This window comes from Oryctolagus cuniculus, chromosome 11 (assembly GCF_051225735.1).
Source record: "Oryctolagus cuniculus isolate XC-2025 breed Fujian yellow rabbit chromosome 11, ASM5122573v1, whole genome shotgun sequence".
Taxonomy (NCBI): domain Eukaryota; kingdom Metazoa; phylum Chordata; class Mammalia; order Lagomorpha; family Leporidae; genus Oryctolagus; species Oryctolagus cuniculus.
Genome location: NC_142877.1, coordinates 119,374,863 through 119,400,352, shown reverse-complemented (window position 1 = coordinate 119,400,352; position 25,490 = coordinate 119,374,863). Strand labels below are relative to the sequence as shown.

At 65.7% G+C, this 25,490-nt stretch overlaps 1 protein-coding gene across 3 annotated transcripts; it reads left to right on the top strand.

The window, feature by feature from the left end:
* The first annotated feature begins 69 nt into the window (after positions 1-69).
* SULT4A1 (sulfotransferase family 4A member 1) lies at positions 70-25,490 on the top strand. Of its 3 annotated transcripts, none has more exons than XM_051830136.3 (8): positions 94-269; positions 11,864-11,994; positions 13,663-13,743; positions 14,144-14,270; positions 17,011-17,105; positions 21,629-21,767; positions 23,065-23,186; positions 24,264-25,490. In XM_051830136.3, the coding sequence occupies exons 1-7, from the start codon at positions 101-103 to the stop codon at positions 23,139-23,141; spliced, it is 819 nt and encodes a 272-aa protein (XP_051686096.1). In that variant the 5' UTR covers positions 94-100; the 3' UTR covers positions 23,142-23,186; positions 24,264-25,490.

Below are 25,490 nucleotides of genomic sequence, written 5' to 3'. Positions count from 1 at the left end.
GGCGCCGTGACGTCACGTCTGCGGAGCGGGCGCCGCGCGCCGGCTGGAGCGGCGGGCGCGGGCGCGTGCGGGGCGCGGGCGGGCAGCGGGCGGCGGCGGCATGGCGGAGAGCGAGGCCGAGACCCCCAGCACCCCGGGGGAGTTCGAGAGCAAGTACTTCGAGTTCCACGGCGTGCGGCTGCCGCCCTTCTGCCGCGGGAAGATGGAGGAGATCGCCAACTTCCCGGTGCGGCCCAGCGACGTGTGGATCGTCACCTACCCCAAGTCCGGTGAGCGCCGCGCGGGGCCGCCCGCGGCTGTGTGACCTTGCGCGGTCCCGCACCTCTCTGTTCCCGGCCCTGGGCCTCGGCTGCGGGCGGGCGGGGGGGTAGGGGGGGAATGGGAGCAGCCCTGCCCCGCGCGCCGGCGCCCGCTCGCCGCGCCGGAGCCGGCCCTCGCTGACGTCACGCCCACCGCAGCCCGGGAGGGAGGCGGCGACCGTTCGCACCCAGCCCGCGGGGCCCAGAGAGGCAGGCGGCTCGCCCAAGGTCACACAGCCGGCGAGCGGCCGGGGCCGGGCCCGAGCGGCCTCTGTGTGGCGTGGCGAACGCCCGCGGGGTGTCTGGGGTCGCCGCTGCATTCCGGGGGGACCGGCCTAGGGGGCTCGGAAAGCGGCTGGGCTTGCGGTCACGCTGGGCCAGGCTTGGGTAGGGGCTGCAGTGTCCAGTCTCGGCCTCCGCCGCCCTGCGGGAGGCTGGGAAGGGGCTGCTGCGCTTGGCGGGCGGGGGTGCCTGCAGCGCTGGGGGATGGGAGCGGAGGAGCCGGGCGCCAGGCCTGGCCCGGCGTGGGTGGGGGCTGTCTCGTGGAAGGACACAGCTACCGAGTGCGCTGTGTGCCCGGGAAGTGAGATAAATCGGGGTTCCGGGCAGCCTGGGGTGAGCGGGGGACAGAGTGACTTTGGGAGTGGGGGGAGGCGCTCCTGTCCACACTGGGGCCATGGAGGTGGAGGTGGGGCCTCAGCTCCTGGGAGGGGCTTGTGGCTCTGCTGCCCCGGGGCAGCAGTGAGGTGGGGGTGGGGGGCTCGCTGGCCACGCTGTGGTCTTGGGGAACCCCGCAGAGGGACTGGGGGGCTCTGCGGGGGGACGGCCTGGGTGCTGGATGGAGATTGATGTGTTGGTCTCTAGGAAGATTTCCAGATCACCAAAAGCCCTGTCTTGTTAGTAACCTGCACGTCTCACAAACTGGCACGCCTTAGATGCTTGAGTTTTGGTTTATTTGTTTGAAAGGCTGAGTGACAGAGAGAGATCTTCGCCCACTGGTTCACTTCCCCCAGTGCTCTCACAGGCCGGAGCCAGGAGCTCCACCCGGGTCTCCCAAGTGGGTGGCAGGGGCCCAGGTGCTGAGGCCACGTCCACGCCCCACCCCCAGTCCTGGGAGCTCTGCTGTGGGTGCTGGCGTCCCCGGGGTAGCCCAGCCCACCCACAGGACAGCAGCCGCCCCACACCCCGGGCTTTTCGTGGGGCAGCAGCCGCGCTGGCTCTGCAGCAGTGGCCTAGGCCCTGGGTCAGGTCTCACAGAAAGCCCTAGAGCTGTTGGCTGAGGAGTTACCCCCCTGTGGCCTTCCTCTCCCTCCGTCCACCCCTGCTTTCCCCTTTTGTCTCACACCTGAGGGTCAGGCGGTCTGAGGACAGCCAAGAGCCAGCACACGGCCGGCCGGGCAGCTGTCCACCCGCCGTGCCCGTTCCTGGTGACTTAAGTGCATCGTCACCGCAAATGCGGCAGGGGCTCGGGCCGGCTCCCATTTCCCAGGTCAGGGAGCGGAGGCCCTGGCTGTCTGTCCCAGGTCGGGGAGTGGAGGCCCTGGCTGTCTGTCCCAGGTCAGGGAGCGGAGGCTCTGGCTGTCTGTCCCAGGTCGGGGAGCGGAGGCCCTGGCTGTCTGGGGGCCTCGCCGCAGCCTCTGTGGCCAGCGAGGCCTTGAACTGCGGGCCTGGGGTGCTTCCCGGGGTCGAGGGTGGGCCAGGGGCACGGGCGGGCTGCCGGCCCCCATTCCCTCCTGCTGTCCCCCTTCTTCCTGGTCCTCACGGCCCCTGTCTCTCTCCAGCATCCCGGGGCGGGCGGCCTCGGTGAGCCTTGTCTTCGGGAGAGAGGCCCGGTGGCTGTAGCCAGCGCGTGTGGAGATTCTCCTCTGCTGCCCCCTCTACCCTGCTTATACAACGCGGGACGTGAAGTGGGCGGGGCTGACGCAGGCGCCCCACCTGTCTGCCCCTGTTTCAGGCCAGAAGCGCCTGGGAGCCGCCCGCGGGGCAGCAGGGCAGCAAGAAGGGCCCGTGGGTTGGGATCCGGGGCTGTCACCAGCAGCACACGCCCGTGTGGGTTGGGTGGGACCTTGGGTGCTTTCGGAACGGTTGAGCGCCCCCAGCTTCCACAGCCGCTTGTCCAGAGCTGCGTGCCCAGTGCTCTCCCGCTGTCGGGCGTAAGGGGGCTTTTTATTTCCCCTGTCAGAGGCTCGGGGGCAGGAGCCTGCTCGTCTCACAGCTCCAGGGGGACAGAGGCCAGGCCTGACCGGGTCCCTTGGTCCACGGCCACCTTCTCCTGCTCCGTGGGAGCTCTGTTGTCCTTGGGAACTCAGGTGGCCGCGGGGCTGTGGCCCCAAGGAGGAGGGAGGGTCCACCTTCTTTGAGCGTACTCTGTAGGGATGGGGTCGCAGGCCCAGGCTGAGCGCCCTGCAGGTAGGCTCCAGACGGCCCCCTTCTTCTCTGCTCCTTGTTGTCCCTGCCGACCGTGGTGCATCTGTGGGAGCCCCCCCGCCCCAGCTTTGCAGCTGAAGGGCCTGGATTCACTGCCGCTTTGCAGCTTAGCAGCCGGGGCCCTGGACCAGAGACAGAGCCCCGTTCCAGCTGTGGTTTCTGCAGAGAGGTGAGCCTGTCCCTCCCCGGCGATGTGTGCTGTGAGGACGGCAGACGTAGCACCCAGAGCTTCGTGGGGAGGGCTCTGGGCTTTGGGCCACACCTCCCCACCCCCCGCACCTGCTGAGCCAGAGGCTCCCAAGTCTGGGCAGACCCCGGGAGAGGCCCATCTGGTGCCTGTCCTCGGGGGCTCGCGGGCTGCTGGGAGGCGGGGTGTGGTTGGTAGACCTGCAGACGGGAGCTCGCCCCGGCTCTGGCACAGGACCCGCCAGCGCAGGTCAGCTGTTCACATTCCACGATGTAAAAGTGGAAATTGAGTTTCTCAGGAGCGCTGAGGGGGAGGGGGAGGGGGAGGGGAAAGAGAGGAGAGGGGAGAGGGTCCCCGGGGTCGCTCCAGCCCCGGCTGCCAGTCAGACAGCTCACAGGCGGGGCACCGGCTCTGCTGCTGGATTTGGCAGAGAGAGAATCCTCCATCTTTGATTCACTCCCAAGTCCCCTAAAGAGTGAGGGCTGGGCCGGGCCAAAGCCAGGAGCCCAAAACTCCAGCGGGGTCTCCCATGTGGGTGGCAGGGGCCCCAGCACTTGAGCCCTCAGCTGCTCCTCCTGGGGTGCGCGTTACAGGAAGCTGGATTGGAAGCGGGGGAGCTGGAGTCGAGCCAGGCCCTGTGATGTGGGATACGGGTGGCCCCACGGCGCTCTGGCCCCAGGAGTGCCGTGTCTGGGAGATCCCACTGTGTTGCCGGTTGGAGGTGTTGCTGGCGCCACTTTGTAACCGGAGGTTGCTGGCTGCCCGCGGGCGTCCTGAGCGCTGGCTGCGGGGGCTCTGCCATGGTGTGGGGCCGCCCTGGCTGCGGATTCCCGGGGTCCTGCCCACCTTGACTTGCATGCGCCTCTCCACCTGTGACAGACACAGCACAGGCTGGCCACAGGGTAACATCGCCACGTGGGGCTGGCCATGGGGTGAGCCAGGCCCGGCCCCGCCACATCCCCATGTGGGGCCAGCAATGGGGTGAGCCAGGCCTGGACCAGCCACATCCCCACGTGGGGCCGGCCACAGGGTGAGCCAGGCCCAGCCCCACTACATCCACACGGGGCGAGCCAGGCCCTGTCCCGCACATCCCCACGTGGGGCTGGCCACAGCCTGACATCTGCACGTGGGGCCGGCCACGGGCTGAGCCAGGCCCTGCCACCCCCCCACGCAGCCTTGGGGAGCCTGACAGGAGAGGAACAGATGTCCTGTGCGTGACAGTGAGTGAGGTGACGCTGTCCTGTGTGTGTGTCACAGTGAGTGAGGTGACGCTGTCCTGTGTGTGTCACTGTGAGGTGACGCTGTCCTGTGTGTCACAATGAGTGAGTTGACGCTGTGCTGTGTGTGTGTCACAGTGAGTGAGGTGACACTGTCCTGTGTGTGTGTCACAGTGAGTGAGGTGACGCTGTCCTGTGTGTGTGTGTGACAGTGAGTGAGGTGACGCTGTCCTGTGTGTGTCACAGTGAGTGAGGTGATACTGTCCTGTTTGTCACAGTGAGTGAGGTGACGCTGTCCTGTTTGTCACAGTGAGTGAGGTGACGCTGTCCTGTGTGTGTGTGACACTGAGTGAGGTGACGCTGTCCTGTTTGTCACAATGAGTGAGGTGACACTGTCCTGTGTGTCACTGTGAGTGAGGTGACGTTGTCCTGTGTGTGTCACTTTGTGAGGTGACGCTGTCCTGTGTGTGTGTGTCACAGTGAGCGAGGTGATGCTGTCCTGTGTGTGTGACAGTGAGGTGACGCTGTCTTGTGTGTGTGTCACAGTGAGCGAGGTGACGCTGTCCTGTGTGTGTGTGTCACTGTAGGTGAGGTGACGCTGTCCTGTGTGTGTGTGACGGTGAGTGAGGTGATGCTGTCCTGTGTGTGTGTCACAGTGAGTGAGGTGACGCTGTCCTGTGTGTGTCACAGTGAGTGAGGTGACGCTGTCCTGTGTGTGACACAGTGAGTGGGGTGATGCTGTCCTGTGTGTGTCACAGTGAGTGAGGTGACGCTGTCCTGTGTGTGTGTGACACTGAGTGAGGTGACGCTGTCCTGTGTGTGTCACAGTGAGTGAGGTGACGCTGTCCTGTGTGTGTCACAGTGAGTGAGGTGACGCTGTCCTGTGTGTCACTGTGAGTGAGGTGACTCTGTCCTGTGTGTGTGTGTGAGACGGTGAGTGAGGTGACGCTGTCCTGTGTGTGTCACAGTGAGTGAGGTGACACTGTCCTGTGTGTGTGTGACACTGAGTGAGGTGACGCTGTCCTGTGTGTGTCACAGTGAGTGAGGTGACGCTGTGTGTGGTGTTGGGTGAGTGTGTTTGTGTGGTTTGTAGGGCACATGTAACATATATATGTGTCTGGGTGTGGTGTATATAGCGTGTATGTAGTATATGTGGGTGTTGTGTTGCAGGCGTGTGTGTGTGTGTGTGTGTGTGTGTGGTTTTGGGTGTGGGTGTGTATGTCAGGTGTTTCTGAGTGTCATGCATCACGTGTGTGCCATGTGGCGTGGCCGTGGTATGTATGTGTGGGTGAGGTGTGTATGGGTGGTGTGTTGTTTGCATGCACATGTATGTGTGGTTGGTATGTTGTATACACACGTGTGTGTATATGCGTGTGTACAGCACGCTGGTTCTGGGGCCAGTGCTGTGTGCTGGGGGCCGTGTGCAGTTCACTGCTGAGCCTGCTTCCGGGGTGCAGGGCGAGGTGGACACAGGGGCTGTGGGTGGGGTGGGGACCAGACAAGGTCGTTGTTGTGTCCATGGTCCAACGTCAGGGCCTCAGTGTGCTTCCTTGGCTGTCCCCAGGGTGACTCCGGGGTACCTGTGTGTGAGCCAGTGTGGGCCGGAGCTGGGTGCAGCGCCACCTTCCCTGCCGGTTTGTCCTTGGGTTCCCCGTCCCCTCTGCACAGTGGGGGGGAGGGGTGCTGGCCATGGCAGGTGCTGGCCATGGCAGATGCTGGCCAGGGTAGGGTGGGGAGCCTGTGGCAGGTGCTGGCAAGGGCAGGGCAGGGAGCCCGTGGCAGGTTGGGGAGCCCATGGCAGGCACTCGCAGGGAGACTGGTCTTTGCTCTGCTTTGGGAGGGTGGGGGGCGTATCCTGGGGTGGTCCCTGTGACCCTGCGGGGCGAGGACCGCAGGGTCCAGCTCTGTGGGCATCGCGGCTTCAGGCGTTCTCCTGCCCCTCCGAGGAGCTGCAGGGCTCCTGGAGTCGCAGCCTCTGGGACCCTGGGCACGGGCGGGGCCGGGGGTCTCCAGGCTAATGGGACACACATGCCCAGCGCTGCTTCCTCTGGGAGCCTCCCGCCAGCGACAGGCACAGAGAGCTCAGACCCCAGATGCTGACGACGTCACGGGCTTGTGCATGTACTCGTGTCTACGCGGGGGAGAGGGGAGCTGGTCCCGGCGTAGAACTCTGGGTGGGATGAGGTGACTGGGTGAGGGGTGACAGAAACAGGAGGCTGTCCCCGGGAAGCTGTGGGTGTGGGGTGCCAAGCACAGAGCAAGGCTGGGGTGCAGGCCCTGCGGGGAGCAGGGGTCATGGGAGAGCTGCAGCCATGGGAGGTGGGGTTCCCGGTCTCCCTCCCACGCCCAGCATGCCTGTGGCCCCGCCCTGGATTGGGAGGCTGGAGGCACCTTCTTGGGAGAAGCTGACCCAATGACAAGCCCTGTAAATGGTTTTATTTTTTTTCTCAAAGATTGATTTATTTGAAAGGCAGAGTTACAGAGGGGCAGAGGGGCAGAGGCACAGAGAGGTCTTCCATTGCTGGTTCACTCCCAGATGTTTGCAACAAGGGCCGTGCCAGGCTGAAGCAGGAGCTTCTTCTGGGTCCCCCACGTGGGTGCAGGGGCCCAACCATGTGGGCCATCTTCCACTGTTTTCCCAGGCACATTAGCAGGGAGCTGAATTGGAAGTGGAGCAGCTGGGACTTGAACCGTGGCCATATGGGATGCTGACGCTGTAGGTTGGCAGTGCTGGCCCCGCCCTGTAACTGTTGCCGTGGTGTTGCCGTGGCGATGAGCCGCCGTGGACTGCTCTCAGACACGTGGTATCCCCAGGAGAGGCGCCCCAGCCTCCGGGAAAAACGTCTCCAGCAGGAAGACAAAACTAAATGTAGAAGGAAGAACTCAGGAATCTGGGAGGGGAGGAGCAGAGGAGCTGAATGCTTCCCGCACAGGGAGGGGAGAGGGACTGGCAAAGAGCAGGAGAGACTGGGGAATCCGAGGTGGGAAAGTTGGACCCTTAACCCCTCTAGCGTGAGGACGGTGAAGCAGAGGGTGCGTCCCAGGGAGTGGAGCGAGTTCTTGCAGAATCTTTTTTTTTTTTTAAGATTTTTATTTATTTGAGTGGTAGACTTACAGACAGACAGAGGGAAAGACAGAGAGAGAGGTCTTCCATCTGCTGGTTCACTCCCCAGATGGCTGCAATGGCCAGAACTGCGCTGATCTGAAGCCAGGAGCCAGGAGCTTCCTCTGGGTCTCCCATGTGGGTGCAGGGGCCCAAGCACTTGGACCATCTTCTAGTGCTTTCCCAGGCCATAGCAGAGAGCTGGACAGGAAGAGGAGCAGCCAGGACTTGAACTGGCACCCACGTGGGACGGTGGTGCTGCAGGCAGAGGCTTAGCCCACTCTGCCATGGCGCCGGCCCCTGTTCTGCAGGATGTTGAGAACTAGGAGCCAGAGACAAGGAGGAGAATAAACTCCTGTACGATGAAGAGAGCGTGGAAGAGAGAACGCGCCCGGGACCAGCGTTTGCAGAGCGCGGGGAGTCAGGGGCTCCCCCTCCCCCCAGCAGCATGGTGCCCGAGGAAAGACTGCATGGAAGGTCCCACACCAAGTGACAGGGGCTCCAGCCCCACACAGAAGATGTCTACGACCCTGAGCCAAGAGTTCTCGATGGCCATCCAGGCGGCGAGCAGACGCCGTTGGTGCTGGGTGCAGCCCGGGACTCCGTCCCCAGCCACGCTCTGGAAGCAGCCGGATGCCCAGCGATGACAAGGGGGACATGGACAGGGGACATGGCGCGTCGACGTGGAGGGGTCCCAGGAAGATGGCCATGTCCTTGGCTACCAAGAAGGGATGTGGCAGAGCTGCAGGGGAGGCAGTGGCCAGGGGGAAGAGACCGGGGAGGACCTCGCGTGGGATGCGTGGGCTGGGCTGAAGCCAGGAGCCCGAGTTCTGGTCTCCCACGTGGGTGCAGGGGCCCATGCACTCGGGCCATCTTCCCCTGCTTTCCCCGGCACATTAGCAGGGAGCCGGATTGGAAGTGGCGAGACTCAAGCTGGCGCTTCTCCCTGGGGTGCTGGCGATGCCAGCGGCGGCTCTACCCGCTGTGCTGTTTCAGGCACCCGGGCGACTTTGGCAGAGGAGAGAGTCAAGGGCTGCGACCCATCCCCGGCGGCTCTGGCCTGGGCTGTGGCTTCCTGCTGTTCCCAGGGTCCTGGGTCTCTGACGGGCGCCCTGCCTGGTGCGGGCGCTCACGCAGCCGTGCCGAGGTTGGGGCAGGTCCTCCCAGGACTCCACTGGCTCCCCGCCCAGAGCACACCGCCGGCCGCCCTGGAGTGTTGATCTGGTGGGTGTTCTGCTGTGTCAGCAGAAGCAGCTCTGGGAACCACGGCCTCCAGCCCGCCACGACAGAGCCTGTGTGGCTGGTGTTGGTGGCCAGCGAGGCAGCCCTGCCCTGCCTGCTGTCCCAGGGCTCTGCTCCGACAGCCTGGCTCCCACTGCTGGGATAGGGTTTGCCAGGGAACCGGGCTGGCCTCCGCCCCCGGAGCTGCAGCTGGGGGAGCCGCTTCCCCCCGCCCCGTGCTGCCGCTCCCTAGCTGCACGGTCCCCTCTTCTGCCTTCGGCGTCTTGTGTGTTGGGGGGACTGCAGCCCCGTGACCCCTGCATGTGCCGTGCTCTGTGTGGCCAGCATGGGCCTCACTGCCCCTGCCTGCCCTGCCCCCCACCCCGCCCTTGCTGCACCTGCTCTGCTACACAGGGGATGTGAACGTGCACTAGGACGTCTTGTCCCTGTCAGCAGCGGGGTGCGTGTCAGAGGTGCCCGTGTGGCAGCCAGCCTGTCACCTGCAGGGTGTCCTGCATGTGAGCCGTCCCAGCCCGTGCGGCCCGTCCTGACTCAAGTGCTGGAAGTCGCAATGTCGGGGCTGAGCTTCTCTGGCCCTGCGCAGGTCCCCTGGCCGACGTCCCCTCCCTTTCCTGGAAGAGGGAGGCAGGGGCTGGGTCTCCTCAGACTCCCAGGGCCAGCCTGGAGCCTGACAGGCGGAGCCCTCGGTCCCTGAGTGCCGGGGCAGGTGATGGGCAGGCAGTGGGCGGGCCCTCCTCAGTGTGACAGGGGGCAGGGAGTCCCTGTGGTTTGGGATAGGCAGGTAGGTGGGGGGGCCCTCGGCGTGGCAGGGGGTGGGGAGTCCCTGTGGTTTGGGATAGGTGGGGCAGGTGATGGGCAGGCAGGTGGGCGGGCCCTCCTCAGTGTGACAGGGGGCAGGGAGTCCCTGTGGTTTGGGATATGTGGGGAAGGTGATGGGCAGGCAGGTGGGCGGGCCCTCCTCAGTGTGACAGGGGGCGGGGAGTCCCTGTGGTTTGGGATAGGTGGGGAAGGTGATGGGCAGGCAGGTGGGCAGGCCCTCGGCATGGCAGGGGGCGGGGAGTCCCTGTGGTTTGGGATAGATGGGGAAGGTGAGGGGTAGGCAGGTGGGCGGGCCCTTGGCATGGCAGGGGGCGGGGAATCCCTGTGGTTTTCAGCTCCCTGTGTGTGGGGATTCCTTACAGCTGGCCCTGGTTGTAGGTTGGGGAAACCTCAGTTGGGAGTGGCTAGGTGCAGACTTCTTTTCTTTCTTTCTTTTTTAAAGATTTATTTACTTATTTGAAAGGCAGAGTTACAGAGAGGCAGAGAGAGAGAGAGAGAGAGGTCTTCTATCCACTGGTTCACTCCCTAGATGGACACAACAGCCTGAGCTGCGCCGATCTGAAGCCAGGAGCCAGAAGCTTCTTCCAGGTCTTTCCATGCAGGTGCAGGGCCCAAGGACCTGGGCCATCTTCTTCTGCTTTCCCAGGCCACAGCAGAGAGCTGGATCGGAAGTGGAGCAGCTGGGACTTGAACTGGCACCCATATGGGATGCCGGCACTGCAGGCTTTACCTGCTACGTCACAGCACCTGCCCCTGGGTGTAGGCTCTTGCGGTGTGACAAAGAACAAGAGCCGGCAGAACCGTCCTGCAGGGTTGGGGTGCGAGCAGAGAAGGGAACGGGCAGGCTGCTCCCAGGCAGGGGCAGGACGCAGGATGGGAGGGTGATGGGCAGCCCCTGCTGACGGGGTGATGTTGGAGTAGGCACAGGAAGGAAGGTTGGGGGAGGGTCCCAGCAGGGACAGCAAATGCTGACAGCCTGAGGCAGGAGGGGGCTGGGGCGCAGCGGAGGAGTGCAGGGGCCAGGAGAGCAGTGGGCAGGGGGCTCTCCGCCTGCTGGAGCGTGCACAGCCCCTGGAGGGCCCTCGGTGGGCAGCCGTGTGGCCTCACTGCCCTGTTAGTGCAGGGCTGCGTGGTGCCCTCATGGGAAGTGCTTCGGGCGTGACCCAGGGTAGGAGGGGTCAGCTCCAGACACCCTGGCAGGGTGCTGGGACCTGAGACGGGAGGAGGGGGCGCGCCACTTGCACCGGGGAGCGGCCGGGCTGGGCCGTGAGCACTGAGGAGCCGGGGCCAGAGCTGGAGTCCCGGCAGTGAAGGGGCAGGCGTGCTGAGCCGTGTCCACTTGTTCTGGGGGCCGCAGGGTGGGGCTGGGGAGGGCTGGCTCGCTGGGCACCTGTTTGGGTGGTGCTGGACGTGTCCAGAGAGCCACATCCTCCCTGGGAGTTCTCTCTGGTCCTGGCTGGCTCTGGTCCCATGGGGCCCAGATACAGGACCTGTGTGCCCAGGGTGGTCGGTGGTGGAGATGCCCGAGACTGTGTGGGAGGAAGCCGGGAGCCCAGTAGGTGTGCAGAGCTCAGAGAGCTTCGCTGGGCAGGGGTGCGAAGCCTGGGTCTGAGTGGGGAAAGCTCAGAGCGGCCTGGGCCTCAGCCCATCGTCCCTGAGCCTGGGTCCCAGCAGGGGCTCCCAGCTGCAGTGCTCACTGGCCAGGAGGGAGACAGGGTCAGCAGGTGTGCAGCCCTTTGAGCGCCCTTGCCTCCCGGAGCCCCCTCTGCTGTTAGTGGGGACGTGGGGGCCTGGGGCCACAGCCATGGGGAGCGGGCTGTGCTCGCCAGGCCGGGCAGACACGGAGGCGGGGGGGGCTGTTCTCATTTTAATGGGTGTCACGTGTAGCTGGCCCAGACAAAGGTGGTGACTCTAGACCCTGGGGTCTCCCTTGCGTCTTCCCTGACTTAGTGTCTCCCCTCTGCCACTGTCACCCCGTCTCACCCCTTCTTGAGCCTAGAGCGGTGGAAGCCATCACCGACGGCGAGAGAGCCCGCTGTCGGCTGTGCTGTGCGCAGCGGGGGGCCCACGTCCTCGTCATGGTCGGGCGGTCATCGGGCTCCCTGCTGCCTCTTGTTGGGCGTTTGTGTTTCCAGCCGTCGGCTGTCTCATGAGCGGTGTGGCTGAGATGATTCTAGAACTTGTCGGAAGCAAGCCCCGGGTCTCTGTAGACTTGGGAGTAGATTTCTCGGAGCTTCGGCTTTAATAGACAGGAGCAGACACAGTTCCACCGCGAGCACCAGTAGCTGGAAGTTCTCCCTCCCGCTCCGGTCATGCCTGGAGCCTCGGGCTGAGCCGGCCACCCGGTGCCCCCGTGAGGCCCTGGTGCAGTGGGCTCTGGTCCTGCCCGCTTCTCACAGCCTCGAGAAACTGGTGGGGTTTGGGCTCAGATCTTGCACCTGACCCAGCCCTCTCTTGCCAAACTCAACTCGCTCCCGCCCCGCCCCACCCCTGGGCCCCGGTCGCCGCCGAGTGGAGAGCCAGGCCCTGTGCCTGCTCTGAGCGCACTTCGATGCGGCTTCTCTCCCAGGCACGAGCTTGCTGCAGGAGGTGGTCTACCTGGTCAGTCAGGGAGCCGACCCCGATGAGATCGGCCTGATGAACATCGACGAGCAGCTTCCGGTCTTGGAGTACCCGCAGCCCGGCCTGGACATCATCAAGGTGAGTGACAGCTGCTTCCACGGGGCTTGTGGGGGCAGGGGTGGGAGTGGGGAGCAGAGGGCTCCCAGGTGGCCCCGACAGCCAGGAGAGGCACTGGCAGGTGTGAGCAGGTCTGACCAGGTGTGGGTGCCGGTGCGGGTCAGGGCTTCCGCAGAGCAGGAAGGAGGGGGATGGCAGGGAGTGGGGGTAGGGCTGGGTGAGCGCCTGGGCCGCCCTCTGTGCTGGAGCTGGGGTGCTGGCAGCAGATGGGTGGTGTCAGGACTGCGAGGCGTCATCCCCTGCCCCTCTGCCCTCTCATGGACCTGGAATTCCCTCTCCACCATCCACCCCCCGCCCCCGCGTGTCTTTAGTTCAGGCCTCTGTTCACCTGCCCACCTTCCCGCACCCTGGAGCAAGCTCTGAGCTCATCCCAAGAGAGCCGGTCTCCGCGCCCCGGCCTCGCCTTTGCCCCACTCCTGTGCCCAGCTCCCCTGTGTTGAGTCACTCAGGGAGCCATTCAGTGCCCACTGCATGCCAGGTGCTGTTCTTGGCACCAGGGCACAGCGGGGAACCAACAGCATCGCGTCACGGCCGCACAGGACAGGAAGTCATGTGGCACTAGAGGGTGCCCGAAAGGAGACTGGGGGACCGGTGAGTGCAGAGGCCTGGGTCGGGGGGCCGGCTCCTTCCGGGCAGTGGGACGTCCATGTGAGGACCAGGCTTATTCTCCGAGGGGCTCTGGGGAGCCGTGGGAGCCATCTGTGTGTGGCTGGCTCAGCCTGGCTGCTGCGTGCAGGGCCGAGGGCAGGCGGGAGTGGAGCACGCTGGGCGGGGCCACGCCTGTGCCTTGTGCTTCCTCTGCCTTGGCCACTCCAGACCAGAGCACCGGCTCCCAGGTCCACTCGGCAGACGCCTGTGACTGGCAGGCCGAGGACAGGGACCCACTTCCCTGCGGGGTGCACGGTTCTCCAGTTTGTCATGGTGGGGAGCCGGCCAGTGCCGGACTGGGTCCTACAGCTCCTCACGCACCCTGCCTGACAGAAAGGCCCTGAGAGGGGCCTGTGGGACTGCGGCTGCCTCTTCTCTGAGCCAGTGCCTCTGAGCCCGGGTCCTCTCTGACCCTGAGTCCTCTGAGCCTGGTCCTCCCTGAGCCTGGTCCTCCCTGAGCCAGTGCCTTCTGATCCTGAGTCCTCTCTGAGCCTGGGTCCTCTCTGAGCCCCGGTCCTCCCTGAGCCCGGGTCCTCTCTGAGCCTGAGTCTTCTCTGATCCTGGGTCCTCCCTGATCTTGGGTCCTCTCTGAGCCAGTGCCTCTGAGCCTGGGTCCTCCCTGATCTTGGGTCCTCTCTGAGCCAGTGCCTCTGAGCCCGGGTCCTCCCTGATCCTGGGTCCTCTCTGATCCTGGGTCCTCCCTGAGCCTGGGTCCTCCCTGATCCTGGGTCCTCTCTGAGCTCAGGTCCTCCCTGATCCTGGGTCCCCTCTGATCCTGGGTCCTCCCTGAGCCTGGGTCCTCCCTGAGCCCGGGTCCTCCCTGAGCCCGGGTCCTCCCTGAGCCTGGGTCCTCCCTGATCCTGGGTCCTCTCTGAGCTCAGGTCCTCCTTGATCCTGGGTCCCCTCTGATCCTGGGTCCTCCCTGCGCCTGGGTCATCCCTGAGCCCGGGTCCTCCCTGATCCTGTCCTCTGGCCCCACAGGAGCTGACGTCTCCACGCCTCATCAAGAGCCACCTCCCCTACCGCTTCCTGCCCTCCGACCTCCACAACGGGGACTCCAAGGTAAGGCTTCCGGCCCTCCCCATCCCTCTTGCCTGCCTGGGCTTAGAGGCTGCCTTGGGCCAGCTGTTCCAGCTGTTGGTTTTCTCGTCCCCCAGACGTGCCCGGGGCGAGCTGCAGCCAGTGTGGGCTGCCGGGCTCGAGGGTCCCGGTCACACGGGCGACCGCCGTTCCTCAGCCGCGTTGCGTATGTGAGGCCACTGGTGTCAGGGGTGTCCCTTGTGTGTGTCTCACTGATGTGGAGCTGGTGCAGGGGACAGAAGTGCGGTGGAACACCCGCATGCACAGCCTGCAGGCGCTGTCACGCGGCGGCGTCCACCCTGGGAAGGGGCTGCGGCAAAGCAGGCTGGCGGGTCGGCTGGGCCTGGACGTGGAAGTCCCTGACCGTCCCTGCTGCCCGCAGGTCATCTACATGGCTCGCAACCCCAAGGACCTGGTGGTATCCTACTACCAGTTCCACCGCTCGCTGCGCACCATGAGCTACCGGGGCACCTTCCAGGAGTTCTGCCGGAGGTTCATGAATGACAAGCGTGAGTATCCCCACCAGGGCCGCGCTGCCCCCGCTTCTGGCTGTCCCCCAGGGGAAGCTGATATAGGTCGTGGGGCCCACTTGGGGCAGAGCCGGTCCCTTGTCCCCAGAGTCCTGCACTCCCACCATGCTCCTGGGGCTTCTGCAAAGGCCCCCCATTAAACACCCGTCTTTGCTGCCTGGGCTCGGGACAAGACAAGAATGGAAACAGGAGACCGGAGGCCCAAAGTCACTGCTGTCACTCACAGAGGCCGGAGGGTGGGCTGGGGCTGCGGCCGGGCTGTGTCCGCGACCATGGACAGAGCCCGCAGGGAGGAGGGTTGGCACCCACTGCTCTTGGGGGAAGGCGGGGGCGTAGGGCAGGGAGGAAGCAGTTGCCCTCGGCTCTCTCACTCTCGTCACCCTGCTGGCTGCCCGTCCCCTCCCAAGGTGGCCCCTGGGTGTCGGGGACCTCTCGTGGGTAGTGTGTGGGGTGCACCCAGCGCGCAGTGGGGCCAGGTGGCTCCCACGTCTGGAACCGCATTTGCCCCTTCCTGTCCCGGCAGCAGTGCTGTTTGGCCATGTTGCCGAGTGTGGCCTCTCGGACTCGTTGAGGAGAGCGTGCGACGTGGTCAGGACAGAGCCCCAGGCCGAGCCAGAGAGGAGAGCCTTGTGGGCTCTTGGTGCTGCAGAGTGTGGCTCTAACGACCCACCTCCAGGACCTCACGCCCCTGGGGATTCTGGGTTGGCTGCACCTGGGGCCGAGGCCACGGCACCTGCTAAAGGCCCTGCTCCCCTAGCCACCTGCCCTCCGGGACATCCCTGCTGGCCACTCACATGGTTCCTAAAACCATTCCTTAAGGGTCAGCTCACACTGTGGCCACTGTAGAAGCTGGGGGATGTGGGGGGACTGTGCCCCCATGAGCAGCATGGGAGGCCACACTCAGACCACTGGGGAGTGGGGCTCACAGCTTCTGTTGGCCATTGTAGGCTTCGGCACGTGGTCAGGGTCACGGCACATGGCCCCCACGGAAGTCAAGGCCACCACGCACCCGTGCCTTGGTTCCACTGCACAAATCCTGGGCAGCCTGTTGGTGTTTGCTGGCGCTGTAGAGAAGTGGGGAGTAACACACAGGAGGCACGAGGTGACTGTGGCATGTCCCGGTCTGGTGGGGAGGCGGAGACTCCGGTAAAGGGCCCCAATAAGGAGGAGGAACCTGGGGTCACCCCGCCAGGTGCGGTGTACCACACGGGGGAGCTGTGTAGACAGGCTCCTGGTGACCCTTGCCACATGGGGACACAGTGTAGGCGGGATCACAGTGAACCATCCCATGTAGGGACGCTGTGTAGATGGGGTCGCAGTGACCCAGGCCGTGTGGGTTATGCTGTATAGACGGGTGACCCATGCCATGTAGAATCACTGTATAGACGGAGCCACAGTGACCCATGCCATGTGCAGACACTGTGTAGACGGGGTCACGGTGACCCATTCCATGTGGGAACGCTGCGCTGTGTAGATGGAGCCACAGTGACCCATGCCGTGTAGAGACACTGTGTAGACAGGGTCACAGTGACCAATGCCATGTGGGGATGACCCATGCCATGTGGGGACACTGTGTAGACGGGGTCACAGTGACCAATGCCGTGTGGAGACACTGTTGACGGAGCCACAGTGACCCGTGCTGTGTGGGGACGCTGTGTAGACGGGGTCATGGTGACACCCATGCCGTGTGGGGATGCTGTGTGGACGTGCTGTGCTGCCCGGTGCCGCCTGCCCCACTGTCCCTCACCAGGCCCCTGAGCACTGCAGAGCCTGGCTGGGACCAGGTGCTGGGAACCGTGGTGGGTGAGTGACCCTGGTGCCTATGAGCAGCCGTTCCAAGCAGGCTGGGTGCCGCATGGGGGCAGATGTGGGCGGGCTCCGGGGACCCTGTGCGCCTCTCAGCTCCTCCTCCTGCCCCCAGCTCCTCCTCCTGCCCCCAGCTCCTCCTCCTGCCCCAGCTTCTCCTCCTGCCCCAGCTTCTCCTCCTGCCCCCAGCTCCTCCTCCTGCCCCCAGCTCCTCCTCTTGCCCCCAGCTTCTCCTCCTGCCCCCAGCTCCTCCTCCTGCCCACAGCTCCTCCTCCTGTCCTCAGCTCCTCCTCCTGCCCACAGCTCCTCCTCCTGTCCTCAATACCTCTCGCCACCCCCACCTCCTGTGGTCCCCCTTCCTCTGGGCTTGTTCCTGTCCTGTCCACCTCTGGCTTGGTGGTGAGCCAGGGTAATTTCTTTTTTTTTTTTTAAAGATACTATTATTTATTTGCGAGTTATACAGAGGGAGAGACAGAGAGAGGTCTTCCATCTGCTGGTTCACTCCTTAGATCTGGGTCCTCCACATGGGTACAGGGGCCCAAGCACTTGGGCCATCTTTCACTTCCCAGGCCTGTAACAGGGAGCTGGATTGGAAGCGGAGAAGCTGGGACTGGAACCGGTGACCACAGGGGATGCTAGGGACACTGGCAGTGGTTTAACCTGCCGTGCCACAGCCCGGCCCCCGGGGTAATGTTGAAACCCGCCCGCCTGGTACCGTGGTTCCCACAGCCTCGGGCGCCTCGCTGCCCAGTCCACTTTTCAAGGCTCCTGAAAGGTAGAGGGGGCCGAGGGCCAGGGGCTCCTCCAGCGGCCTGCTCCTCCCTCGCCTGGGCGGGCGCGGGGCCCGTGCAGGGCGGGGTGCAGGCCCCATACGTGTGCTTGCCCGCTGAGGCCCACCTGCCTGTCTCCGCAGTGGGCTACGGCTCCTGGTTCGAGCACGTGCAGGAGTTCTGGGAGCACCGGATGGACGGGAACGTGCTGTTCCTCAAGTACGAAGACATGCACCGGGTGAGTGCCGCGGGCGCGGGCGTCCCCGGGGGCCTGGCTCTGCCCCCGCAGAAGACGTGCACCGGGCGAGTGCCAGTGGGGCGTCCCCGGGGGCCTGGCTCTGCCCCCACAGAAGACGTGCACCGGGCGAGTGCCGCGGGCGCGGGCGTCCCCGGGGGCCTGGCTCTGCCTCCGCAGAAGACGTGCACCGGGCGAGTGCCGTGGGCACGGGTGTCCCCGGGGGCCTGGCTCTGCCCCTGCAGAAGACGTGCACCGGGCGAGTGCCGCGGGCGCGGGTGTCCCCGGGGGCCTGGCTCTGCCCCCGCAGAAGACGTGCACTGGGCGAGTGCCGCGGGCGCGGGCGTCCCCGGGGGCCTGGCTCTGCCCCCCCAGAAGACGTGCACCGGGCGAGTGCCGCGGGCGCGGGCGTCCCCGGGGGCCTGGCTCTGCCCCCGCAGAAGACGTGCACCGGGCGAGTGCCGCGGGCGCGGGCGTCCCCGGGGGCCTGGCTCTGCCCCCGCAGAAGACGTGCACCGGGCGAATGCCAGTGGGGCGTCCCCGGGGGCCTGGCTCTGCCCCCACAGAAGACGTGCACCGGGTGAGTGCCGCGGGCGCGGGCGTCCCCGGGGGCCTGGCTCTGCCCCCGCAGAAGACGTGCACCGGGCGAGTGCCGGTGGGGCGTCCCCGGGGGCCTGGCTCTGCCCCCGCAGAAGACGTGCACCGGGTGAGTGCCGCGGGCGCGGGCGTCCCCGGGGGCCTGGCTCTGCCCCCGCAGAAGACGTGCACCGGGCGAGTGCCGCGGGCGCGGGCGTCCCCGGGGGCCTGGCTCTGCCCCCCAGTGCCCTCCCTGGACCTGTGGACACTGAGGGGTCCGTGCTGTGTCCAGGACCCCCGGGCAGGGCTAAGGCCTCCACCCGTGATCCGTCCAAGTCCCTCTGGCTGGCCTGGGCTCCTGGCGCCGTTTCCAGGCGGCTCACGAGGTGCAGCGCTGTGGGAAGCCCCGTCCTTTACTCTAGTGCCGTAACAGAAGCAGAACTGCGGCCGACACGGAGACTGTGGCCCGACCCGGCCGCTGCCCCCGCACGCCGCCGCGCCCTCCGGCTGCCGTTTCTGCTGCTTTAGACACGTGGGCAGCAGAGCTGGCCCCCCTGCCCTGGAAGCCCCAGAGCCCACTCCGCTCCTGGATCCCCTCCTCCTCTCCTGAGCCCGCTGTGTCAGGGTCCCTGGGGACCTCATGGTGCTGGGGCCACTGCCGGGGCCTGGGTCCTCTCACCTGGGCTTCTGGCAGCATCTGGAGCGGCCGCTGTCTGTATCCTCCATCCTCTGCTCACCCCTCCCCTCCTCCCTGGCCAGATGGCGCCAGCAGCAGGCACTGTCCCTCCCCCCCAGCCCCCCAGTCTGGTCTCGTCCCTTCTGTGCTCACTGCACAGCTGCAGGGGCCCCAGGCCAGCCGTGGGGCCTCCCAGACACAGGTCTCCCCGAGTGGCTGGGAGAAATCCCAGATGGCCACACCCACACGGAGCTGGAGACGCCCTGCCTGGGCGGGTGGCCGCAGTGCCGCCCTCCGTGACTGAGACGCTGCCGTCGGCCTCGGCACCCACGTCAGGCCTGCCACGTCCTGTGGGCCCTGCCTCCAGGGGGACCTCAGCTGCCCCCCTCCTGCCCTTTCTGCCCCTGGCGGCTCCGTCGTGTCCGTGGCCACACCACCGGTGCCTGCCACATGAGGGGCTCAGTTCATATCCACTCCGGGTGATCCTGAATGAGGCCGCCATGAAGACGGCTGTGTTCTGGGTATCCGCGCTCTCGATCTCTGGGCCGGTCCCCAGCAGTGGGGGGGCTGGCCCGCAGGCGGTGGTCGGCTGTATCACGGACTGGGCCCAGGGTCGCAGCCCCCGGAGGCGGCTGTCACCGCAGCACACTGTCCTGCCAGGCTGCGCTGCCTTCCCCAGGTCTGTGCTCAGGGGCCAGCTGCAGCCTTGCCTGGGGGCTGGGGGGGGGGCAGGTTTCTGCTGGATCTCTCTTTTTTTTTATTTGAGAGGTAGAGTTAACAGTGTTGGGGGGTGGGGGGTGTCTTCCATTCACTGGTTCACTCCCCAAATGCCCACAACGGCCAGAGCTGAGCCAGCCTGAAGCCAGGAGCCAGGAGCGTCTTCAGGGTCCCCCACACGGGTGCAGGGAAGGGGACCAGCGGGCGTTGTTGCTGGATGAGGCAGGCCCTGCCCTGCGTTGTCTAAGCCCACGCTCAGAAGTCTGCGAGGGCAGCGTCAGGGCCCCCGCTTTGTGGGTTGGGTCCCGAGGTGTCCTGGGGAGGGGTGGGGAGAAAAGTCGCGCAGCGACTCCGCGGCTGTTGTGTGTTCTGCAGGACTCGTGGTCGTTCGTGTTGCTGCTGCCGACAGGCACCTGCCGTCGGGCACCTGTTTCCCCTGGGCCAGGTGCCCCCCACTCCTGCTGGCGAGTGCGTGCTCAGCTTGACCTCCACGGGAAGCACTTTCCTTTTTTTCTCCCCAAAGAATTTATTTATGTATTTGAGATTCGGAGTTACAGAGAAGGAGAGACAGAGAGAGAGAAATCTTCCATTCACTGGTTCACTCCCCAGTTGGCTGCAATGGCTGGAGCTGCGCTGATCCAAAACCAGGAGCCAGGAGCTTCTTCCAGGTCTCCCACGTGGGTGCAGGGGCCCAAGCACCTGGGCCATCCTCCACTGCTTTCCCAGGCCACAGCAGAGAGCTGGATGGGAAGTGGAGCAGCCGGGACTTGAACCAGTGCCCGTACGGGATGCCGGCACTGCAGGTGGCAGCTTAGCCTACTGCACCACGGTGCCGGCCCCTCCCGGGCGCTTTACTTCCTTTCCACAGAGCGTGCAGCGGCAGGCGGGGAGGCTCGCTCTTCTCTTCCTGAGCACTCCCTTGACTTCTGTCGCATCCCTGTGCTGCCAGGCGGGAGGGAGCACTCCAGGGTCCCTGTGCTGCCCAGGTGGGAGGGAGCGCTCCAGGGTCCCTGTGCTGCCAGGCGGGAGGGAGCACTCCAGGGTCCCTGTGCTCCCAGGCGGGAGGGAGCACTCCAGGGTCCCTGTGCTGCCAGGCAGGAGGGAGCACTCCAGGGTTGGTGCTCCCAGGTGGGAGGGAGCACTCCAGGGTCCCTGTGCTGCCAGGCGGGAGGGAGCACTCCAGGGTTGGTGCTGCCCAGGCGGGAGGGAGCACTCCAGGGTTGGTGCTGCCCAGGTGGGAGGGAGCACTCCAGGGTCCCTGTGCTGCCAGGCGGGAGGGAGCACTCCAGGGTTGGTGCTGCCAGGCGGGAGGGAGCACTCCAGGGTCCCTGTGCTGCCAGGCGGGAGGGAGCACTCCAGGGTTGGTGCTGCCCAGGCGGGAGGGAGCACTCCAGGGTCCCTGTGCTCCCAGGCGGGAGGGAGCACTCCAGGGTTGGTGCTGCCCAGGCGGGAGGGAGCACTCGGGTTGGTGCTCCCAGGCGGGAGGGAGCTCTCCAGGGTCCCTGTGCTCCCAGGTGGGAGGGAGCACTCCAGGGTTGGTGCTCCCAGGTGGGAGGGAGCTCTCCAGGGTCCCTGTGCTCCCAGGCGGGAGGGAGCACTCCAGGTCGGTGCTGCAGAGGCTCTGCCCTGCGGCCTGGGAGGCTGCTTCAGAGGGGCCCAGGTAGGTGGCAGGCTCCCTGAGGCTTGCATGTGCAGGGTGGGGGGTTTCTTTGGAAACCTTCAGCAGAGGAAACCCCCTTCAGCGTTTTCCTGTGTTTGGGGACTTCCTGGTGGTGCTCAGGGTCCTGAAGGCTGGGGGGTGGGGTTGTGGCGAGCAGGTGTGTGTCTGGGAGGCTGCACTTGCAGTGGGGGAGGGGGTGTCGCTGTGTCTGTCCAGCTTCTTGTGCGGAGGCCACAGGCCTGGGGGGGGCTCTCCCCAGGGCCAGCCCAGGGTCCAGCTGCCCGGGTGCAGGGAGAGCGAGGGAGTCCGCCTACTCTTGCTCTTGCACGGTTGCAAGGACGGCTGGACGTCTTGCTGCTGTTGAAAGCATCGCCATGGCTCTGTCAAGACCTCGTTCCAACCGGCGCTGCGGCTCACTAGGCTAATCCTCCGCCTTGCGGTGCCGGCACACCGGGTTCTGGTCCCGGTCGGGGCACCGGATTCTGTCCTGGTTGCCCCTCTTCCAGGCCAGCTCTCTGCTGTGGCCCAGGAGTGCAGTGGAGGATGGCCCAGGTGCTTGGGCCCTGCACCCCATGGGAGACCAGGAGAAGTACCTGGATCCTGGCTCCTGCCTTCGGATCAGTGCGGTGCGCCGGCCGCAGTGCGCCTGCCGGGGCGGCCATTGGAGGGTGAACCAACGGCAAAGGAAGACCTTTCTCTCTCTCTCTCTCTCACTGTCCACTCTGCCTGTCAAAAAAAAAAAAAAAGACCTCGTTCCTGCTCCCGGGCTCCCCTTGGAGCCGCTTCTGCTGCTGTGAGCTGAGCCCGACGGGGCTCTGACAGCCTGGCCCTAGCTTGTGCCCAGCCAGGTCTCGTCCTGCCGCTGATGGCCGCCCTCCCTCTGCCCTTGGCTCGCAGGACCTGGTGACGATGGTGGAGCAGCTGGCCAGATTCCTGGGGGTGCCCTGCGACAAGGCCCAGCTGGAGTCCCTGATTGAGCACTGCCACCAGCTGGTGGACCAGTGCTGCAACGCCGAGGCCCTGCCCGTGGGCCGGGGTACGTGTCCCTCCCTGCCGCGCCCGGCTCGCCCGCCCAGCTCGTCTTCCTCTCCTCGTCCCCCTCCCCCAGGCCCTGCCCGTGGGCCGGGGTACGTGTCCCTCCCTGCCGTGCCCAGCTGGCCTCCCAGCCCGTCTTCCTCTCCTTGTCCCCCTCCCTGAGGCCCTGCCCGTGGGCCGGGGTACGTGTCCCTCCCTGCCGTGCCCGGCTCACTGCCCAGCCCGTCTTCCTCTCCCCGTCCTCCTCCCCGAGGCCCTGCCCGTGGGCCGGGGTACGTGTCCCTCCCTGCCGTGCCCGGCTCGCCCGCCCAGCCCATCTTCCTCTCCTTGTCCTCCTCCCATGGTGCCCCGGGCCTCCTGGACCTCTGCTGCCCCTTGTGCTTTGCCAGGGTGAGAAGGTCACCTGCAGGCTGCTGGTCAGTGCCTGGGCAGCGGAGCAGCCCCTGCCCCACGCGCTGGTGTTTGCATCACCCAGCCCGCCGCGGGGGCTGCTGGGGATGGTCTGGGCTGGTGTGCAAGAGGTTTCCCCCAGGGGCCTTCCCGGATGGCCGGGATCCAGTGCCCACAGAGCACGCCAGGGCGAGGGTTGAGTGCCACCGGGTTTCCCAGTGCACTGCAGCTGGGCTCCTCGGCCTTTCGCTGCCCTGGGGAATTCTGTGCAGCCACAGGAGGAGGCACCGTCTCTTCCTGGACCCGGCAGGTGGTGGGTGTGGGCGTGAGGCCATTGGAGATGGGGATGTGGTCCAGGCAGGAGTCCTCCTGCTCGGCCTGAGTCCGCTACCCCCTCCCTTGGGGTTCCCAGCAGTGGATGCTGGGAGGGCTGGGCCTTGAAGCCACAGGGGCGAATCACAGGTTGGCCCTGGTCCCGATAGGCAAGCGTCTATACCTGCCAATACCTGCTGCCGTCCAGGGGTGTGGGGACTTCCGGGGGAGAGCATCCCAGGGGAGGAGGGCCCAGCTCCCCTGCAGCCCGTGCAGGGAGGGGAAGAGAGGAGCGGAGCCCCCCAGGGGTCTGCAGCTTCCTGCTCCTCCCAGGGGCACAGCGCCCCCCGCAGGGAGGCGGAGCCGTCCACTGGTGCCGGGGGAGCTCACCGAGCCACAGCGCCTCGCCGTTTGTCTTCCGGCTGCATCTTCACCCGTGTTTATTATTTAGAGTTTATTTGCGTGTTTTCGGTTTTGCGTTTGCTGTGTCCTGTCATCCATGAATGGACCTCCAGGGGCTCCCGCGCATGCGTCTGCTTTGTCATTGTCTCCTTGGTTTTGCTTTATTTCAGTTCTTTGGTTTTGTTTCCTTTTAGCCCATTTGCTCGGAAGACCTCGCCGAGGCGGGGAGGGTGCAGGGGCTCCAGGAGCCGGCTGCACTGCTCCCATTTGATTCATGCCCTGGCATAACTTGTCTTGATTGCAAATGCTAAACCAGGTGGGTGACTCCTCCCATGGGCTCTCAGCTGATCACCAACACGTATGGCATTCGTGTGGTTGGTCTGGGAGCGTCTAAGCCCGTCCCTCGGGGCACTAGAGAGCAGCTTTCTGGTTTCGCTGTCTTCTCGCCAGCACGGGGAGGCCGCTTGGCACTGCCACGGACGCAGTCCGCGCGGTGTCAGGTCTTCGAGCTCCGTGCTCGCAGGGTCCCGCAGCCTCGGTCCGGGGTTCGTGGGGATGCTTGGAGCGCTGGCCTCACAGGTGCCACAGCACACAGAATGTGCGCGTGCACGTTGGTCCCTGTGGCTCCCGTGGCTGGGGCACTTCAGAGCGACCATAGCTGGTGGACCTGGCCAGCCTCAGGTTCTGTGGTTAAGGAAAGCGGGGTCGGCGACATCTGTTGCTCTCTGTCTTTCCCCCAAGCCCTCATAAACCAGCACAGTCCAGTGCCCGCACGTGGCCTGCAGCCCAGCGTTGGCACGGCTGCGGGGGAGCGGCCTGGCTTTCTGAGCAGGCTGGGGTGCGGCTGGGACTCTGGGGCGGAGCTGAGGCCTCCTGCAGGTCATGGGGCCGCCGTGTCCCCTCCGTGCAGTGCCCCCTCCCCCACCAGGGCTGTCTTCACCCTGACCCGCAGGACAGCGCCCGCAGGCCCCGGCATTGGCTGCCTTTGGGTGGTTTGCTCTGTGCTGAGCCTCTCCAGAGGTCCGTGATGGCTTGCCCAAGCTGCTGAGCCCGAGGGGCACGGCGCCTTGCCGTCCAAGGCTCCCCTCGGGCCGGCCTGAGTTCATGCACACGGCTTGTGGCGACCACCAAAAGCGGGAGGTGAAGCCCCTCCCCGCGGGCTGAGGGCTGGGTCCGGGAAGTCCCACCGAGTGGGCAGAGGCAGCCAAGGGCAAAGTCGGTTCAGGTCGTGGCTGCCACTCACAGGAGCCCTGGAAACACGAGGGGCCCGGCCGGTCTGTGGCGCTCCTGGCCTGTGCTCCCATGACGGGCCGGGCTGGAGGGCTCGAGGGCCAGAGCCGGGGCCCCCCAGAGCCGTCGCCAAGGCGCCCGTGGCCCTGTGTTTGTGTTCCAGGACGAGTCGGGCTGTGGAAGGACATCTTCACCGTCTCCATGAACGAGAAGTTCGACCTGGTGTACAAACAGAAGATGGGCAAGTGCGACCTCACCTTTGAGTTCTATTTGTAACCACAGAACAGCCCACCTGCATGCTCACAACACCCAGACACTACTAGCTCCAAGTCCCGTGCGCCTCCACCTCTCGCTGGCCGGACGCACCCTGGGAGCAGCGTGCGCAAGAGCAGGGGACGTGCACGGGGGCGCGTGCCGTAGCGTCCGCGTAGCACACGCGGCTGGGACGGCCGCCTTTCGCAGCCCCGCGTCCCTCGTTGTGTTTTTCGGAGCTTCTCACTGGAAATCTCAAATGTCCGTAAGCCAAATAAAAGTGCAGCCCCGAGGGAGAGCGCGAGCGAGCGCGGCGGCCGAGGGGTCTCAGGGCCAGCTCCGTGTGTGTAGCCTCGGCATCTCAGTAAGACACAGCCGTCGGGTCCCCGCAGGGTCTCAGCCGACGGTGGGGACGGAGCGTGAGTGGGGGACACGGGTGGAGCTCAGGTCTCTGCGACTGTCCTGAAGTGGGGTCGTTCTCAGCGAGGGTGTCCCCCAGACGCCCCGCCCCCAGCGAGGCAGAGGGATGCTGGTGAGGGTGGCCTGCCGGGGGGCGGGCGGGCGTGTCTGAGTGCAGCGAGCTGGTGTCTTCCTTACCGGGAGCAGGCAGCCGGGGCTCCGCAGTACCCGGAGATCCTGGGACTTGGTCTTCAGTGGGTGTGCTCTCTACACCGGAGCCTGTGGGAGAGTGGCCTTGCGGGTCCAGCAGCCCGCCCTGCTCAGATCGGGTGGGCACCCGGTTCTGTCCCCCTCCGCCCCGTGGATCTGAGGGAGTAAACCTGGTGCCTGATCTGGCCCAGACGTGGCTGGAGAGCGGAAGGGGAGGCGGCCGGTTGGCATGCAGTTGGCTGTGGCGGGGGGCTGGGGTGGTCCCTGGGAATGGACGCCGCTGCTGGGGGAGGGGCTCTGCGTGGGTGCAGGGGCTGCGTGTGCTCGGTTGCCCTGAAAGAGGCTTGGCCGGGGCCGGTGGCGCGTGGCGTGGCGTGGCGTGGCGTGGGAGCACCGTGTGTGGGTGTGTGCGCGGGAGGCTGCTCTCTGTGAGGCCCATTCCTGTTTTTCTATTTTTAGTGCTGTACGGGTGTTGCTGCACGCTACACGGTTCTGTGCTTGCACCTTTAATAAAGACGCGTTCCCTGCA

Bases quoted from the DNA above. Each gene is read 5' to 3' on its own strand.
- SULT4A1 (XM_089306790.1), top strand. From the start codon at position 101: ATGGCGGAGAGCGAGGCCGAGACCCCCAGCACCCCGGGGGAGTTCGAG. The intron at 270-11,863 runs GTGAGCGCCGCG...CTTCTCTCCCAG, and splicing joins CGTCACCTACCCCAAGTCCG to GCACGAGCTTGCTGCAGGAG. The intron at 14,271-17,010 runs GTGAGTATCCCC...CTGTCTCCGCAG, and splicing joins GAGGTTCATGAATGACAAGC to TGGGCTACGGCTCCTGGTTC.